At 33.5% G+C, this 19,344-nt stretch overlaps 5 protein-coding genes across 5 annotated transcripts in view; 2 read left to right on the top strand and 3 right to left on the bottom strand.

Moving 5' to 3' along the window:
* HELRODRAFT_191436 (hypothetical protein) overlaps positions 1-4,973 on the top strand; it is a gene marked incomplete at both ends in the record, with an annotated part of 11,492 nt that extends 6,519 nt beyond the window's left edge. Inside the window, 7 exons of the mRNA XM_009018355.1 lie at positions 124-241; positions 325-418; positions 1,303-1,414; positions 2,391-2,530; positions 3,357-3,422; positions 4,461-4,547; positions 4,827-4,973. Coding sequence (XP_009016603.1) covers positions 124-241; positions 325-418; positions 1,303-1,414; positions 2,391-2,530; positions 3,357-3,422; positions 4,461-4,547; positions 4,827-4,973 — 764 coding nt within the window. The remainder of the gene's footprint in view (positions 1-123; positions 242-324; positions 419-1,302; positions 1,415-2,390; positions 2,531-3,356; positions 3,423-4,460; positions 4,548-4,826) is intronic.
* Positions 4,974-6,663: 1,690 nt separating this feature from the next.
* HELRODRAFT_191437 (hypothetical protein) lies at positions 6,664-9,225 on the bottom strand. Its single transcript, XM_009018356.1, has 5 exons — positions 8,674-9,225; positions 8,279-8,612; positions 7,984-8,160; positions 7,797-7,922; positions 6,664-7,657 (listed from the first exon to the last, which is right to left on the bottom strand). Exons 1-5 carry the CDS (start codon positions 8,956-8,958, stop codon positions 7,074-7,076), a joined length of 1,506 nt encoding a protein of 501 aa, XP_009016604.1. The 5' UTR covers positions 8,959-9,225; the 3' UTR covers positions 6,664-7,073.
* A 2,108-nt stretch (positions 9,226-11,333) lies between these two features.
* On the bottom strand, positions 11,334-12,588 carry HELRODRAFT_171653 (hypothetical protein; the record flags this gene model as incomplete). The annotated part of the gene is made up of 2 exons (XM_009018357.1): positions 11,334-11,793; positions 12,419-12,588. 2 exons carry the CDS (start codon positions 12,586-12,588, stop codon positions 11,334-11,336), a joined length of 630 nt encoding a protein of 209 aa, XP_009016605.1.
* A 167-nt stretch (positions 12,589-12,755) lies between these two features.
* Positions 12,756-13,278, bottom strand: HELRODRAFT_171654 (hypothetical protein; the record flags this gene model as incomplete). Its single annotated transcript, XM_009018358.1, has 2 exons — positions 12,756-12,832; positions 12,897-13,278. The coding sequence occupies 2 exons, from the start codon at positions 13,276-13,278 to the stop codon at positions 12,756-12,758; spliced, it is 459 nt and encodes a 152-aa protein (XP_009016606.1).
* A 3,718-nt stretch (positions 13,279-16,996) lies between these two features.
* HELRODRAFT_171655 (hypothetical protein) lies at positions 16,997-19,054 on the top strand (the record flags this gene model as incomplete). Its single annotated transcript, XM_009018359.1, has 5 exons — positions 16,997-17,098; positions 17,615-17,801; positions 17,885-17,985; positions 18,766-18,903; positions 18,968-19,054. 5 exons carry the CDS (start codon positions 16,997-16,999, stop codon positions 19,052-19,054), a joined length of 615 nt encoding a protein of 204 aa, XP_009016607.1.
* Positions 19,055-19,344: the final 290 nt, after the last annotated feature.

Genomic DNA, 19,344 nt, shown 5'->3' on the forward strand with positions numbered 1-19,344 from the left:
CACCATCTTCAGTTCTGATAAGTATCAAATGAATTACATTTACTAATTAATTTCTTTTTTTTAGAGCTTGTAATATGAGCATAACTTAATTTATTATAACATTTAAATTGACCAGCAAATCAGAGGGACCATGTTGTAACGCCGATACGTGCAGCTTCATCGAGCAAGCCAGGAATGTGTCCTGCAAACAGTCAACAGATTGCACCGAACAAGCCTTTTGTGAATATCCTTTGTTTCTTGAGTGCATTAAAAATTTCAAAATTTTAATTTAATGAAATTTTTTTCAAAATAATAAAAACAATCCTGCATGATCCTTAACCTGAGGTTATTTACTGGGAGGCAAGCCAAATGTCCCCAGCCACCTTACAAGCCCGATGGTTCAGAATGCAATGAAAATACTCGCATCTGCTTCAAAGGGGTCTGTTGTTTCTTGGTGTTAACTGTTTGTTTGTTTGTTTGTTTGTTTGGTTGGTTGGTTGGTTGGTTGGTTGGTTGGTTGGTTGGTTGGTTGGTTGGTTGGTTGGTTGGTTGGTTGGTTGGTTGGTTGGTTGGTTGGTTGGTTGGTTGGTTGGTTGGTTGTTTGGTTGGTTGGTTGGTTGGTTGGTCGGTCGGTTGGCCGGTTGTTTGGTTGGCCGGTTGTTTGGTTGGTTGGTTGGTTGGTTGGTTGGTTGGATGGTTGATTTGGTTGGTTAATTCTTGGCTGGTTGACTGACTGATTGGCTGACTGGCTGGTTGGTTTACTGGCTGACTGACTGACTGACCGACTGACCGACCGACCGACCGACTGACTGGCTGGCTGGCTGGCTGGTTGGCTGGTCAGTCGGTTGGTTAGTTTGTTTATCAATTTATTGATTCATTGATCTGTTGATATGCGCACAAGTGAAACAACGCACCTTGGCTCTTATAATTAATTAGTGATCTCTTTGGATTTGAGTATGATAACTACAATGCATGTGCGTGCGTGTGTGTTGGTGTGTGTTTGTTTTTAATTAGAATATTTATTTGTGTGTGTGTGTGTGTGTGTGTGTGTGTGTGTGTGTGTGTGTGTGTGTGTGTGTGTAAATTAAATGTTTAACGTTTAACGTGTGTAACGTTTAAATTGTTTTAAATCGTACACATATAATAAAAAATTGAAAATATTTGTTAAACTGAACTGTGATATGAGCGATCAACGCAATTAAAGTCATTACTAACTCTTTGAAGGAGCTGGAACTCGTAATTATATTTCTCTATCAGCTGTTTGCTTGCCTGCTTGGTACATAACAATATGTTTAATATTATTATCAATGGAAATTTACGAAGGAGTGCTCTCAGTCGATATGCAACAAAATTCATTGGTCGGAGTGTTCCTCACAGGCCCCACCTGGCGACAAGTCATTTGACAGAGGCCTGCTCTGTTTTGTGTCTTGCTTAAGTAATGAGGGCTTCATTCATTTTCGTTTGTTTGTTTGTTTTTAAATGTTGTACTTTCAGTCTTGATTTTAGAATTCATAGTTATCGTTTTAATTTGTATTTGTATTCACTTGAACTAGTCGGAGTGTTTGATGTTGTTGAGTCAGCGAAGGAGTCGATCGTTCATGTTGACTGAATGCTTCAAAGAAGATTGAATTTTAATTATAAAAACGATAGAATGATTAAAAACGATTTTTTTTTATTCAGTTTAATTTATTTTCAACGAACTTAATTAATGTTGAACAATTTTTAACGAACTAAAATGTCAACTGAACTGAGCAGATCCTCAAACGAACTCTTGCATCAGCACAGGCAACAAGGACCAACTTTCACAACCTGCCAACAAACAACTCAGCGACCTCGTCACCGGCGTCTCATCCAAATCTTCAGTTTTCGGCATTAGACTGCCTGCTGGTTTGTTTGTTTGTTTGTCTGTCTGTCTGTCTGTTTGTTTGCTTGTTTGTTATTTATTCATTAATTGACTAGCAAGCTGGCTGGGTGGCTCGCTGGCTGTCTGATTGGTTGATTGAACAATCTGTTGGAATTTTTACCCGGATTGTACAGTTTTTTAACATCAGCTTTATAAGTTTGTCTTTTAAAGTTTAAGAACTCATTATGAATAACGAAAATTTGAAAGAAAGGATGGATGGAATGGACTTTGTACAATAATAAAGTACATGCTAGATCTGAAACAATTCATTCAGTCAAATGTAATCTGTTAGATACGATTGAACTTGAGTAAATTTATTTCACAAGCAGTTGCAAGTTATTTGCTTGTCGAAAAAACGGCTAAAAATGGTAGTTCATGTTCCTTTCTCTAACTTAATGAAATCTAAGTAACTCCGTTTGTTCAGTGCGGGAATAATTTTATATTTGCCTTTCATGTTAATCCATTAGAGTTATGAAACGAACAATTTACTAACATGGTGCAACATCAGGAACGCCGTGTGAGAACTACAAGGGGTATTGTGATGTCTTCTACAAATGCAGACCCGTCAACGAGGACGGGCCCCTCCTGCAACTCAAGAACCTGCTGCTCAACGAGAAGACCATCAACGACATCAGGCAGTGGGTCACTGTAAGTTCTTTGTTGTCCGTGTTTGATGTTTGTTGTGCTGTGGTCGGTGGCAATGTTCGTCTTCATGGTGTATCCATCGTCTGTTACTGATTGGCTGTCACCTTTAGTTATGAAATGTAGTCTGATAATGTTAATAATCGTCTTCTCCCACATTTTCATATCTATGTTGGCTTTCTTTAATTCTGTCATTCATTCTCAGCTTTTCCACTCCACACGACTTGTTTATTATTTCTTATCAACGTCGCACTCATGTTGGAAAATTTTATATTTTTTCATTCCAGCGTTCGGCCTCTGTTAAGTTTCTTCCTTATATACTTATGTGGCTACATGTGGTTATTTATTGACTAAAATCAGGCGATCCGTTTAAGAATTTCTAACAAGTTACTGTTATAAGTTGCCTCGTTTTCCTCCGTTCATTTCTTAAGGATTGCAAACGTGTTCAAGACGCGTTATTTCTTCTCCAACATTTTTTCTTCGCCAGTTATATAGAGCATATGTCACCTCAGATTTATACTTCCATTTTTTAACTATCTTATTTTATTACCACAGTTTTTAAATTAAACATTCCACTCCTATTCACCTTGCACCATTTCCATCAAATCTTTCATCAAACGTTGAACATGGGATCACCAACAAATTACAAATTCATCTACTGATATTCTTCTTTAATCTTTATCTCATCATTATTCTTCATGCTACTCGCGTGCAACGGGCAGTCCCAACATCATAAATGTCTGGCACTGCTGAATATTACAGTTAAATGTCCTCCATGTATTGTTGTTATTTCTTGAAAATTTGTTTCGAAATTTTAAAAAATTACGTGCAGGAGTATTGGTGGGTGGTGCTGCTGTCGGGAGTGGGTGTGATTGTTCTCATGGCACTCTTCATCAAGGTTCCTTTTCGTCATTTTGTTTTTGTCATTTTGTTGTTTTTTATCATCTTGTTGTTTTTTATCATCCTGTTGTTTGTTATCATCTTGTTGTTTTTTATCATCTTGTTGTTTGCTATCATCTTGTTGTTTGTTATCATCTTGTTGTTTGTTATCATCTTGTTGTTTGTTATCATCTTGTTGTTTGTTATCATCTTGTTGTTTTTTATCATCTTGTTGTTTGTTATCATCTTGTTGTTTGTTATCATCTTGTTGTTTGTTATCATCTTGTTGTTTGTTATCATCTTGTTGTTTTTTATCATCTTGTTGTTTGTTATCATCTTGTTGTTTGTTATCATCTTGTTGTTTTTTATCATCTTGTTTGTTATCATCTTGTTGTTTGTTATCATCTTGTTGTTTGTTATCATCTTGTTGTTTGTTATCATCTTGTTGTTTTTTATCATCTTGTTGTTTGTTATCATCTTGTTGTTTTTTATCATCTTGTTGTTTGTTATCATCGCGTTGTTTGTTATCATCGTAGTATTTGTTGTCGTCGTAGTGTTTGTTGTCGTGTTATCTGCTAATGTAAATACTATTCAAACAATCCCTGTCTAAATTTCAATTCTCAACCATTCGGGATTATGATTGAAAGTATCATTGCCTATGATTATGATAGAAAATATTTCTCATGATTACGATAGAAAAGTATCATTGCTTATGATTGTAATGGAATGCATCGGCGCCTATAAATACGATAGAACGTATCTCTATGATTGAGGAGAGATATATATTCGTTCACATTTTATCCATTTATAGGTTACAATAAATTTAAAACCGAGAAGTCCAATCAATTTAAAACTAGAGTAATAAACTTTTTTTTCTCGCAACCTGCTTTCTTTATTAAAGATCCATTTCATTTTTTTAACTTTAACCACTTTTTGTTTTCGAAATGTATAACACACAGCATACGTCTACTCACGCCACAGCGTTAAGAATGTTCATACATGTTAATGTACATTCATTTTTGTATTAAAAAGTGCAACTGTATTAAATGGACGACAGGTTTGTGCCGTCCACACGCCAAGCAGCAATCCGAAGCTGAAGAAGGCTCGACAGTTGTCACTAAAGCGGAGGAGGAAAAGACAGCAGGTGTGTGTGTGCGTGTGTGTGTGTGTGTGTGCGTGCGTGCGTGGAGTGTAAATGCTTGTGAAGATATTGTGTGTTGTCTTTGGGGCGTGTGTTTATTTCAATTTCTCTGCATTTCTTATTTAAACTTGTAGATTGAAACTTTTGCTTGCCTGCTATTAAATTACGACTTTGTTAAATCATAAAATTACGCATGGTTTGCTGAATTGCCTCATAAAATGTTGAGAGCTTGCAACTTTAGAATATGGACTGAACTGACACACTGCTGAATAATACCACTAGGATCAGATGAAGATGGGTATATCATCCATTTCCGCGAGCCACCATGACGTCCTACGAGCAGGTCCCAGTGGCGAGCCCGCCGTCAGAGGGGGTGGCAGAGGGGGCAGGAGTAGCGGCAGAACAAAAAATAAAACTTCGAACTTGTGATATATTTCAACTTGTTAATTATATTTTTATGCGTTAAATTATTTTCTATAGTAATGTAATATTAAATTTCTATTAATTTTTACGCTTACTATCATCATCTCATTGCCATCTGATTCCATTAGATTTTTTTTGTTTGTAAATAATGTTTTCTTTTAGATTGCCTGTTAAGTGGATTGACTTGGTGAATGATGATTGGTTTTGTGATTGGTTGGTTTGGTGATTGGTTGGTTTTGTGATTAATTTTTTCACTGATTTTTTGAAAAAGTTCGTCTAAGCTTAGTGATCGGCATAGTGAAGAAGGACCGGTTGCTGGCTCTTTGAATGATTGCTCTGTGTGTTTTTCTGGTGAGTTGATTGAATGTTGATTACGTTCATGTTTTGAATGTTATTGTTTTATGACTGTAGTTTTAATTGACTGGCTGATTGAGTAATTGACATTTGGTTGATTCTTCGATTGGTTGGTTGATTGGTCGGTCAGTTGTTGGTTGATTGATTGATTTGTTGGATGATTTGCTGGCCGATTGACCTTATAAAGATTCGCTCCAATAAATGATCGAGCTTATATTTGATGAGCAGCAGGAAAATGTTTTAGAGATGATTAAAATGTTTTATTGGTAGCATTTAATTATTATTTTTTTACTTTGCAGTCAAAAACTTTTATTTTATTCACATGGAATTACTTTAGAAATATTTCGGAAGACAAGTCAACAACTCGTTAATCATTGCTTTATTTCGCTGAATTTCTCCGCTGATCAATTTATTATTTATATGCTGATATTCAATGGTTTCGTCGTTTGGTTGAAATGTCAATGTACGAAAACTCAATAGAGTAATTAATTTCAATTTTTCATGAAATCTAGGGACTTCAATTGTTATTATTACTATTTATTTGTTTGGTTGAAGTTTATTTATCGCGATTAATTTATTTAATGAATTAATAATTGTGTTATAAACAATTTAGTGCCTATAATAACACGATGCACTGATTCACACGGCAAAATAACTTGTAATTGCCTTATATTGAATGAAGTGTTTCACGTAAGCTTCAAGCTGACTATCCATCCTTTTTATGGCGCCAGTGAGAGAAATTTTTGTTCGCTATCGTTTGCATTGAATCTGTTGTTACATTTATCTGAAGAAATTATTATTTTTCTCATAAACTACATGATACTTTTTTATTTCTGCCTTTGCTATTTGTTTGTTTTGTGTCTGTGCGTGTGTACGTCTGTGCGTGTGTACGTCTCTGCGTGTGTACGTTTCTTTGAACTTGCGTGTTGCGTTTACAAGTCATATTTGTATGGTATCGAAATTCATCATTTATTACAACCATTTTTTATGTTTTTTTTTAAAGAAAAGTTTTACGTCTTTTTCTTATTTTCATATTGAATTATCATTTTGGATTATCCAAGTTTTCTTATTTCATACAGAATTATATTTGATAATAATAAAATAATAATAGTTTAAAATTGAGATTTTTATAGAAGAAAAATTTAATTTTCTATCCAAAAACGTTTTTCCAAGACTCTTATGTCCGTGTTATAAATGAAAAACTCGTTGATAATTATGAATTCGCTTTTGTCTGGTCAATGTTTTGCTGGCGCAGTTGGTCTTGTTCTTCGAGATTAGTGCGTGGTTTGGGTTTGATGTTTATCTTCATTTTGTTATTAGTTTAAAATCCAGCAATAACTTTATGTATCAAACTTTTTTTTAAAAGAGATGATCTTTCTATTAATGCTTTAAGTTTTTCTCCATTTGATTGCGTGGATTATTTCATTCTGCTCGCTCATATTTACAACGATATTCAACTTAATGCATTAACTTTCTGTTAAGAAAATCTTTACTTCATCTAGATTTTGAATGTATGTGCGTGCATGTATGTGTGTGAATTATTTTTTTGCTCGTGAAAATTCTTTCTCTCCTCAAAGCAAGTTTTATATATTTTTGAGATGAACATCTTGAAAATGTGTCATATAACAAATACTTAGTAATAATTTGTGCCAGGATATCGTTCTCTTAATTTAAAATAAATAATGCTTAGTCCTTGCAAAATATAATTAAGTAATTCATATAGTTGTGTTTACATTTATTAACTCGTGATAATTATGTGCCGTTTTGATAGTCAGAAAGTTGAAAAATTCTGACAGATCCATCTACCAAACCAACGTACAACTTTCCGTTGAGCGAATCCAAGTGCACACGGCGTGGTTGTCTGGCTCCGTAGGATCTGCTGATGATGTCCCGCACGTACACCAAATTAGGACTCAAAAGAACGATTCGATCGTTGTTCCGATCTGCCACAAAAATATAACCATACGGATCAACGGCCATCCTTGAGGGAACGTCTAATTTGGCTGCACCCGATCCGTTCGAAGCACCGTGCGTTTTTAGATTTCTGCCACTGTCGTCGATCAAGCATACTCTGTGCTGTTTACCTCCTTCCCAGCCGTGGCACAGTGCGTACTTCTTCACCACGAGTCCATCTCCTCCGCCTAACCATCCAGCTCTCAAACTAGGCACAACATGCCAAGGACTCAACACGTCCTGTTGAAAGCGTATTGATTTAACCAGTTGTCCGGCCGGTGTAAATTCCTTCAGCTGTCTCGAGTCGTAGCAAGTGACCAAAAGATTGCCTGCATTCGCAGCTTCTGCTGGTAGTACGAAGATTCCTTGAGGCTCTCCGGATACTGCATGAAATAACATTTTTATACGTCGTAAACACTTTGGCGGAATGAGTTCAATTTATTATAATTAATTAAATATAATTAATTTAAATAATGTCGCATTAGTGAATGAATTTTTTATACTTGGCACTAAATAACTTACCGTCAACTGGAAGTTTTGTGAGGACGTTTTCGTCTGGTTGCAACTTGTAGATGGAGCCAACGGCATCGCTTATATATACATGACCTGAGATAACATCACCAGTTATGTCTGAAGGTTTTCTGAGTCCTGTGAGAGTTTAACTCGTTGATAAAAAAATATACACAACTTATTAATAGTAATAAATTACCTTCCAGTTTGAGCATTTTGTATCTGGATAGATCAGCCGCCATATAAACCTCAACATTTGGCAGCAATTCTCTGATGATATATATTCGTTCGTTCAACATTGTAACTCCTGCTACCATTTGGTTGCCTTCAATCAAACCAATTTCTTTTGGCTGATCAGCGTATGGATCTGAAGTGTCTTGAATACGTATACAGTTGATAAATGTTTAGCCGAGAAAACGAATTAAGTAATTTTCAACTTTTAAAAAATTATTCGTATTTAACAGTTAAATCGGGTTAGAAATGATAGTAAAAACCTGTATCGTTGATTTTGACTTTTCCAATAATATTGCCGAGAACGTCATTATTACTGAAAAACTTGATTGAGCCGAAAGCAACATCATGCTTCACTGAATCAAGTTGTTGTTGTCTGCTTTTTATCTCACTCTGCTGCTCGTTTTGTTCTTCAACGGAACATGACTGTTTGACTTGCTGGACAAAGTTATTGAATTCCTCCGCGGCTTTCATGCTTTCCATCAACTGAGATTGTAACTTGTCCAATTTCTGCTCTTCGTTTTTATAGTACGTATCTGTTTTTTCGAGCAAATCGGAACAGTCTTGATCGATCTTTGAGTGCATCTTTTCCGCTACCTAAAAACGTTTAAACCACGTAAAAAAGAGAGCAACATGATGATAAATAGTTTTAAAATACCTTGGTTATATTTGTTTTTAGGACGTTGATCTCGTTTTTTAATGATTCCTTCCGATTTGTTAGATTTTCGAATATCTTTTCCAGTCTTTTCATCCTAGTGCTAACAACTGATGTATAACCCTCCAAATAGCTTCCATCTTCGATGTTTTCTGTGGATAAGTTGTTACTTTTGATAATGGAGTAATTTCCGCTGTTGTTTAAACTTGTTTCTATGTCTTCGCCCTCTAAACTGTTGTTTTTAATGCAATTAAGACCTTTGTTCGTCAAGCTTGTTCGTCTATCCATTGCATAAACGTCTTACATGAATTTATTTTAAACTAATTTTAGTAGAACCTCTTTTGTAGAAATTACAAATAAGAGTTATATTTCGTTAATTAATTAATTCTTGAATATCTAATTTGATTATGCTGGCCACCTACAGGCGTTACTACGCACAGTATTGGGATATCACCACCTGAAGTGAGCTTATTTGAACGTTTTCTTTAAAATTTCAAGTAATTATGGCGAGATTTTCAATATGTAAAAAGAACTTTAAATCATAAAACACTTCTGCGCTCGCGATTGTATATATTGTATATACATACGTGTATTTATATTTAAATTTATATATGAGTGTGGATCAAATTGAGAGCTGTTTTGACTTTGCCGTCGTTGTATTAGCGTTGCCTCACCGTGAAATATTTCAACAATTTGAATCGCAAATGTATTTTTCAAACAATTGTATATTCGTTCATTCTTAAGTCAGGCTGTAACGCGATTGAGCGATGTTTGTAAATGGTTCATGACTTGATATATATGAAAGAACTATGCAGTCAAACATTTAATAAGTTGTATAGCACGAAAAGCCAATGAATGGTGAGCTCTCACGAAGCTGTTCAATTGAACGTGGTCGCAGTGGATGATACGTTTCAAAGCAAGCTTTATTTTATATAATCTCCCAATTAGTGAGATTTTTAAATGTGAAGTAGTTCTAATGATTTGAATGATTAAAAAATTAATAACCGGTGTGAGCGATAATAATCTTGGCACTCGTTTCTTCCTTAAGATGATCCTATTATGTTGAAGAATTTCCTTTGCATAGCATGGTGTGAATTATTTTAAGCTGAAAATGCACCAACCATCTTGGTACCAAGATATTCTGAGTTGGTTTTTTACAAGTTCGGTGCCCTGATTTCAAATATGGCATTTTTTTTACGAGCTCAAATTTTTGAAAAATCGCACTTTAAAGATTAGCATATAACGCTACATTTTGGAAAATCAATATGGATTTTTTCTTTTCTTACTACTATTTAAAAAATATAAAATATTCCTCAGCATCAGTGGTGTAGCGAAGGAGCGTGTGTAATGTGGTGCATAATGCTCATGATTTGTTGAACAATTTTAATTATCACAAACCATCTTGTGAAAAATCTAATTTTTTTACAATTCTCAGCAATTCTTAACAAATTGATGCATTCTGCCGATTAATTTATGCAAATGAATAACGAATTATCTGAAAGCTGGTAGAAATAGCTTATAACTACTATTATTTAGGCATATTTATTTGTCATATATCACATAAATAGTTTAAATAAATTAACTATATAAACAAACGTATTTTGTCACTCAATTCATTGTCGACAGAATGTCGAGCCAGGGTTCTCTGTAGAATAGGTTTAAAATCAGTTTCAATGACCTCGGCATTAAGAGAATTAAATTTTTCGACGGTCACCGAGTTTGCTCAGTCGGTAGAAGTGCCATATCTCGCGCTGCTATTACGCAATGGTATGGTTCGAATACTGTCTGTCCACAACTAAAAACCATCATACGCGTATGTTGCAGTGTTTGGCGTGCATACATAATGTGTATGTGCGTCGTGTGGTGTGGATAGTGTACAAACTTTGTGACACAAAATTTTTTATACACGTACAGAATAATATGTAAGCTGCTCTGTTTGTGACGTAGCTGCATTATACATAATAAAAAAAGAAACGTCTGCAGCAGTCCCACTGAACGCACTTCATTTAACATCCAGTTGCTGAACATAATATTTCATTACCCACGCTGGCTTAGACAATCATCATGAATTAAATTGTGATGCGTCAGTATTTTTGCGTCTCGAAGCAAGTGTTATGAAACTTGAGTCTTAGCTTATTAACCGGTGGACGGAGCGAACTATTCAACGACAACACAGAACGGCCGAAGTGATATCAAACCATTGAAATAATTGCCCATTGTTTTAAAACAATAACGATCTTATGAACGTAACAACATTTTCTTCTTTCTTTACACTCCACTCCTTTACTTTAAAATTATACTTTGTTCATTGAAGTTTTCGTTCTTTTCACACATATTAAGTTTTAATAGTTTTTCTTTTTTTGCTATCAATGGATGAATGAATGAATGAATGAATGAATGAATGAATGAATGAATGAATGAATGAATGAATGAATGAATGAATGAATGAATGAATGAATGAATGAATGAATGAATGAATGAATGAATGAATGAATGAATGAATGAATGAATGAATGAATGAATGAATGAATGAATGAATGAATGAATGAATGAATGAATGAATGAATGAAAAGTTAAATGAATAAATAGAAGAACAAATAAATGGATGAATAAATAGAGGGATGAATTGGTAGTTTTTTTCTTCCAAGCACATTATTCATGTGTTATATTACACGAATAGTTGTTTTTATTGTTGTTGAATTTTCAAGTTGTGTTGCTTTCCTTCTTTTGGATCTGTACCCTTTTTGAAATGTCGATGTAGGAGGTTTCTCGACAGTTGTCTGCTTGTTAGAAGTTAGCCTCGTTGAATGTTGAACATGTGCTGAAGAGCCCCAGCCCCAGCTTGTGGCACTTTCATGAAATGTTGTCGGAAATGTTTGAAGTGGCAGAAGCGATCCCGTCTGTTTCCTTGTTCTCTTTTTCCTCTTTTTTCTCCTCGAATTTAAACTCGTTGCGGAATGTGTGCTGTTATCTTCGTGCGTGTAGCTAGTGTTGAAATCCACGTCGATTGTCTTATTGTAGAATCCGAATTTCATTTCATGGATGTGTTCAGTGTGGTTTTCTTTCTCTTCCACCACGTTCAAAAATCCTTTCAACTTCTCGTAGTCTACCGCTATTAAACATCTTTTAATTCAATTTTAATAACTCTTTAATGTAAGTTTCTAATTTTAAAAACATTAAACATTTATTATGCAACAAACTTTAATAAAGCAAAAAATGTTTTGCATAAACATTTTATCAGCTTCGTAGCATTATGAATTGTTATGAATGTGTTTCTTATCAGATTCGTAGCAATATGAATTGTTATGAATGTGTTTCTTATCAGATTCGTAGCAATATGAATTGTTATGAATGTGTTTCTAAGCATTGTAGCTTCAAAATAAATTATTCCATGCAAGTCATCCACGCATTTTGTTATCAAGTGCGTGTTCGAAATACAAAAAATCGTCGTCTTTTCGCGTGAGCAAATATTGTAGAACTTTATTATATTGCATATACACACAATTTAAAAATAATTTGATTTTGTTATTTTGCATGTTGATAGCTAGCTGATTCGGTTGATTGATTGGTTGGTTGATTGTTAAACGGCGTTCTACGACTTGTTAGGTAAAAAATTTAGTTTGAAATTAGTTTTGTATGCATTAGCATTGCTGTTTGTCACCGCGATCTGTCCGTATCAACAAACCATGCAAAGCAATGGTACCAAAATTTCAAAAAAATTACGAATTGCAAAAAAAATTGATGGAACCTGTGTATATCCTGGAACCAAAACATTTCCTCTGGACATTCGACTTCTTCACATGACCAAAAGATGCAATATATAAATTTGGTTGGGTCGATATGTCTATAAACAGACTTGGGACTGAAAAATGTATCATGCTTGCACGGATAGTTGGATGCGCAGTCGTACTTGTTCATGTCGTATCTTCCCATTCACCAGTTCATAAAGTGTTATGTGGAAATATTATTATTTTTTAAATTTTATAAATTTAATTTAACATTTAAATAAGCTATTTATGGCGCGTCTCCGTACAAAATATAAAAACTGTTTATGAAGCATGTACTGGAGTGAAACAAAATGTGATTTAATAAAACCTTGTTCTGATGGAAGTAAGTTCCTTAGCCTCCTCGCTTACTTTGTAATCAGGCACTTCCTGAATTTCTGTTTCCATGAAAAAAAAATTTTTAATTTTCCAAACTTCATCGATTCAAAATTTCAAACCAACCTTCTGCATCGACGCATGTTGCCAGGGAACTGTTCCAGTAGAAATGCATCGGACAGGAGAGTTCAATGCAGTAGTCATATTTGTAACAGAGTATAAACAGAGCTGGCCTATAGGCTGCATAGTAAGTTCTTTCAAGGTGATAACCTTGGCAAGGATTGTTGTGCTTGCACGAATATAACATTCTATTTTTTTCACCGACTTCTTCCGGTTTTGCGTCCAAATCTAATTCAACCACTTGCATATATTTGTCACGACCGAGTCCAATCTTCATCAACGGAGCCGGCTGCAGGTGTTTTGCTGCATTTTGTTTTTCAACAACATTACCTGATGGAGGTGATTGGAAAACTTCTTCAAAAACTGCTTCTTGCAGTTCCTCGTTCATGTTACTACTTCTACTTGAGTAAGATGATTCTATAGAAAAAAATATCCTGTTAAGCTTAATATATCAAATATTTATTAGTTTAATAGAGGAAGTTTAATAAATGCTGTGGGTTTTTATTAAAAAGGTTGAAGAGCAGTTGGAATCGCAAAATTACATGCAAAGTTGAAATCTTATAGATTAACCACTAAAAATAAATACATTGTGCGCCGAGAGAAAATAGTAACTTTGAAAAACAATTTGAAAAATATAAAATACATTACTTAGAATAATTATGAAAATTGTTTCGATAGGAAGAAGCATTGTTTAAACGGCTAACAAACAGCGTCTCTGCAAAATTTAAATTTGTTTTCAAATTACGTCAAATGTGGGCGTGTTAAACTTTCAAATCTTTTGAAACACCGTGCGCGCACACACACATCAATAGTATCGAAGTACACTTAATACACAAGCGCAAACACACACACACACACATATACATACGTTTTTGTTTTCGCATAGGCTGGACGATTCTGGTTCTCAGGCTTTCTTAATTTTTTTTAATTTAATCCTTTGTTAATTTTATAGAAATCATTTTTTTAACAAGTATTAACTTAATTTTTATTGTCTAACTAATTTTCATAGTTTTTATTTAAATATTTGGTTTTTATGATTTTGGTTGTAGGCACACAATGTATTCTACATTTACTAATATTAAATAAATGCGTACTCTGTATCGCTACATTATTAATAATAGTAATAATAATAATTATTACAATAATGAATAATATTAGTAATAATAATAGTACAAATAATAATAATAGTGGTAACAACAACAGTAATAATAATATTAGTTTAGTAATAATATTAACAAGAATGATAGTAATAATAAGCTTAGTAATATAGAATAATTTTTAAAATTTGTACATTTTTGTATAAGTCTCAATCTAAATTATTTCCTAAGTATTTATCAGATATATTAATTGAACCTAAACGCCCTCTTGTAGGCATATTTATTTGTCATATATCACATAGATTGTTTATGTAAATTAACTAGATGAACAAACGTATTTTGTCACTCAATTTATTGTCGTCGGAATGTCAAACCAAGGTTTTGTGTGTTAATCGTCGGACCTCGCCCGATGCCATGTTTGCTATAAGTTGAGACAAGATGGAACTTTAGTCTGACACGGTGAAAAAGTAAGTTGAGGCAGGATGAAACTTTAGTCAGACACGGTGGAAAAGTAAAGTGCAGAGTGTCTGGGATCGTTGAAGTTGCCGCCCTCAGCAGCAGCTAGGAGGAATTCATTTGTTGGTCGGATTGGAAATATGTTAATCACATGTGTCCATTCAATGACTCCAAAAATTATGGTAATCAACGAAAATGATACTTTTGTTAAATCATTTTTTCAAAAATCATCCAACTACCGACTGGTAGACCACATCCAAAAACAGTCGCGTGGTAAGTTTGGTAAAGTTTTGATTGACATCCTGAAAAATATTTGTGACCAACTGATTCAACGACATGGTCCCTAGGCAAACCATTCCAGACAGCAGGACCCATTACGGAGAAATTTCTTCGACCAAAAGCCAAGTTCTAACAATAACTTTTACGGTCGGTTACATATCCGCCAGCACGCGGTTGAAACACCATCTCTTTGTCCATGCTTACCCGTGCTAATGTTTTTCTCTCTATTCATTGCATTGCCTTAGTAAAGTGCAACGCAATGCATTACAATAATCGTAAGCGCCTATGAGATCTTTTTAAAGGGCGCTTACAAACACACCAATAATAATAATGTGAACTCTCTTTTATTTCCACAAAAACATGAAATATAGTAAAATGAGATAAAAGTCTAATTAAAATCTAATAAAATAAAATAAAATTAAATATAATAGTATTCTACGATGCTCATCATTTGAAATAAACGAGTACAACGAGATATAGTTAGTTTTAAACGAACAGTTCAAATGTTATTGCGTTCACAGTAGATGGTATAAGATGACGGTATTACAGAGTTAATAAGGTTATTATAAAATTGATCTGACCAAATGTTATTAATAAATGAAAAATTTAAAAAAATTGCAAAAACCCAATGTTGAAATTTCAAAACTATTAACTATTGTTTTCAGGTGTAATGAATTGTCATGCATATTATTTTTGAGATTTTCTGAGTATTTTGTATATTCTTTTGAGTTAAGTAGGTTGGATTCATGGCAGACCGTCAGCTCCAATATTTCTATTATGTCTTCACGAAGTATTGCGATGTCAGGACGTAGGGATTTGAAGAGACAAGACACTGGAGGGATCCCATCATAATCCACATCGGCATATATCGAACCCTCTTGACCCGCGCATGCTTTCAACCTTTCTATAATTATGTTTAAAATTTTGTTGTGACGCGTTGTGAATCTTTTCAGTGCTGCCACCTAACTGCAGTTAGACAGAACACGTTTGTTTGTTTGTCGCGCTTTACACAATGGACAGTCAGCGTTGATGATTTGCCCCGTCTGAACAAATTTGCATTTGTGGGGAGTTGTTGAATGAGACTTCTAACAAATTTGAACAGTACTTCTGAGATGTTTGCGGTGAATTTCGACCAGTGAGCAATTCTAGCTACGGGAATCTGGTCTTTGATCACCTTTAATTGTCCCTTGGCAACGGAGTAGCGGAGTTCTGCATTTTGTTGTTGGATCGTTAGCATGCTGAGTGCCGGTTTTATGTACTTTGAGTAATGATAATAAGAATAATAATAATAATAATATGGGCATGTGCAAGTTGGTTTTGCAAATTATAAAAGAATTTGTTAAAAATGAATTATTTAAACGTAAGCTTTACAATTTCGAAAACGACAAAATAATAAATAGAACATTTAATGATCAATATTAAATTATCAAAACACTAATTCAAAAAAATAAAAATCTAATGATAATAATTTATTATATGCGGCTGGCTAGTTGTCAAAACGAACCATGAAATCTGTTGTTCTAGAAGCTGTGGATGAATATTAATGAGTTTTACGCCTGACCAAAAACAAACGGTCAGACATAAGTTGCTTAGGTCGATGAATACCCAGAAAGACGATACTGTGCACGTGCAGTCGCAGTTATTAAGTTGAAGGTTTAGCAGCTAAGGTGGTCCAAAATAATTTATTCAAATTTTGTCCAAGCAACCAGTCAGAGAGAAGCTAGGGAGATGATGATGGGCATAATTTAGTATATATTTTGTTGAAACTTGTTGAAGTATATTAGGTATTCTAAGTATACGGTTAAAAACCCTTTTTCTTATTATAGTTTCATTCTATAGATTGTGCTCTCACAGCGAAAAACAAGTAAATTCAATTAATTTACTTTTTACATATGTGGATTAACTTTATCTTGATTGCTATTAAATTTCATTTCAATTTTTCAACGTAGATATTCTAATTATGTGGTCGCGACCAAGGATAATATGACCATTTATTTATATCCATGCTCGCGACCATCGACCCGTCGTTACTTACCGCGTGTACTTTCCACTGGTAAATAAAAATTTGGCATACTAATCGTTTTTGATTTAAAAAAATGTTCGTATGTGAGTAAAGCCTTCTTAAATTTTGTTTCACTATAAGTTATTTCTCATTTATTTTAAATCACACTATTTGTCGATTTATTTTTTAAATTTTATTTATTTTTATTTATTTTCACTAAAATTAATTATTAATTAATTTATTAATTTACTTTTATATTTTATTTTAGAAATATGGCGTGGAGAGCGTCTAAAAAAAACTTTGTGGGCTTCAGAGCTAACAAAGGCGAAAACTTGTCCAGTTCTGCATCACAGCCACCACCTCAGAACTACCCAGTAAGCTGTAAATATTAAATTAAAGTAAAATAAAATATAAATATGATGTGTATAGTTTATCACTTTATAGTATAGTTAGTATAACTATTATAAAAGAGTTGATTTAATTTTGAATTATATAATTTTTAATTAACTGGGTGGTGGGAATGCCATGTAACCATAATGCCACTATGCTTAAGTTGCCTGGTTCGAATGTAATGACAAAATGATCCCCTCATATCACATGGTTTATGCGTTATGCGTTGTTTGGCACATTTTGTATGTATAATTTATAATTGTATATTTATGCTGTTTGTGCATTGATTCCTCTAAAGTCTCTAAAGTGTGTTGTGTTAATATGTCAATAAACAGAAAAATATTAGAAATATTATAGGAACTTAATGAGTCTGAATTTTTAATTAATTTCATTTCAAGACATCAAAGTTTTAATATTTTATTTTTTACTTTGCTGGGCACATTTTGCACTGCGTTGCAATTGTTAGTGATGGCTAGCAATAAATAAATTTCTATTTGCAGAAATTATCGTTCACTCCTTTACCACTTAGAACAGAACCTGAATATGACTACATTCTCAAATTAAAACAAGACCATAGGCAGTATTTTAAAGATTCACAATATTATCTAAAGATTGAAACATCTAGGAAAGATATAGATAGATACACAGATAAATATAGCTCCTCAAATGCATCCGACTGGCAGCCTGGTATGCAATTGTTTTCTCATTAATCTATTTGGTTTTCATTGTCAGGATTTGTTATAAGAAATGAATTTTTTTTATTGTCTTAGATTTCTCGCAGTTGCCAAAAGAGTTACATACAAAATGTATAAAAGGAAAAAGAAAAAATGCCAATCGGCATTCAAAAGTGGATGTCGTAGACATTTTACAAGTAAACAAATTATTTTCTGCTAGCACGTTATTATACATGACCTATCACCTTTTTCAACGTTTGTCTTGTTCCATTTTGTGCTTCACATTTTGTTTTTTGTAGCCTGTTGAATAGCTTATGCAGTAAATATCTTCAATGCTGTCAAACTTTTACTGTAAGCAATTTCAATTGAAAAAGTTTTGAATATGTGTGAGTGAAAATGTATCGCTTCACTTTTATTTTTAGCTGTGTATTGTACACTTGTTACTGATGCTGCAACACTATATGTTGTTATGATGATTCTATTATTTTTATGAAACTTGAAATGTCTGATTCTGGCAGTTGTGCAGTAGTTAATGCAACTTAAATAATAAATACAGTCGTCAAAATATTAGCATAAACATTTAATTTATTGAATGCATTTACTATTCTACGTTGGAACTTTTTTACAAAATTATTTTTTCAGCTTTTATTGGGGTGAAATGATAATATTTAATTAATTTCTTCATATTTGGTTTTTATTGCAGAGTTGTTATGTATTATATCAATTTCATACTACTTTCTTTTTATGCATAAGAATCACTATTCAAAATATTCTTTTGTTGAAATCTTTATTTTTATTATTTGATCTAATTTTTCTCCAGCCGTTTGAAATTTTGATTAATAATCAGACCATAGTTCTTTATATACATATCAATATATATATTGCAATGATATGATGATTAATAATATACTGGCCTAATTCTGACTAAGCCAGATTTTTTTTCCTTCTTACAAACCATGGTTTGTTGTAATTTTCAGAAACTAGAATCAAATGAAGAGGTGATAGGTGATGAGGAAGACGACGAATCACCATCTAAAAAAACTAAACCTGATGATGATGATGATGATGACGAAGAAGAAGAAGAGGAGGGAGAGGAAGATGAGGATGCCGAAGAGGTATTTAGATATTACTACCTGATTAGATTTTTTTTAATTTTTATTTTTTTTATTAATTTTTTAGGAGAACGATTATGTGGAAAATTATTTTGACAATGGGGAGGATTATGGTGACGAATCTAATGGTTCAAATGATGAAGCAACGTTTTGATTAAATATTTATATTTTTTCATCAAAATTTGTTTTTATCATTCCATTTGTATATAACAAATAAATTATTATGATTTCTTTTTTATGGTTGTTGTATTTAAGAATTTTGAGAATAATAAATACATGTTCCGTTCGCCATTGCCGCAAGATATTTATGTGCCAGTTGTAGTCATTCAATTGCACATATGAAGCGTGTGATCTGAACGTTTGCTTGGAAGCACTTACGTCATTGCACTATTTTTAGGCTGTAATGACCATCCGCTAAAGTCCCTCTGCATCAGTTATGATTGG

The sequence above is a fragment of the Helobdella robusta genome, assembly GCF_000326865.2.
Source record: "Helobdella robusta unplaced genomic scaffold HELROscaffold_21, whole genome shotgun sequence".
Lineage (NCBI taxonomy): Eukaryota > Metazoa > Annelida > Clitellata > Rhynchobdellida > Glossiphoniidae > Helobdella > Helobdella robusta.

Excerpts from the sequence above, each read along its gene's own strand:
- HELRODRAFT_191437 (XM_009018356.1), bottom strand. The coding sequence starts at position 8,958 with ATGGATAGACGAACAAGCTTGACGAACAAAGGTCTTAATTGCATTAAA. Across the intron at positions 7,923-7,983 it reads CAAAATGCTCAAACTGGAAG|GACTCAGAAAACCTTCAGAC; the intron begins GTAATTTATTAC and ends AAACTCTCACAG. Across the intron at positions 7,658-7,796 it reads CACAAAACTTCCAGTTGACG|TATCCGGAGAGCCTCAAGGA; the intron begins GTAAGTTATTTA and ends TATTTCATGCAG.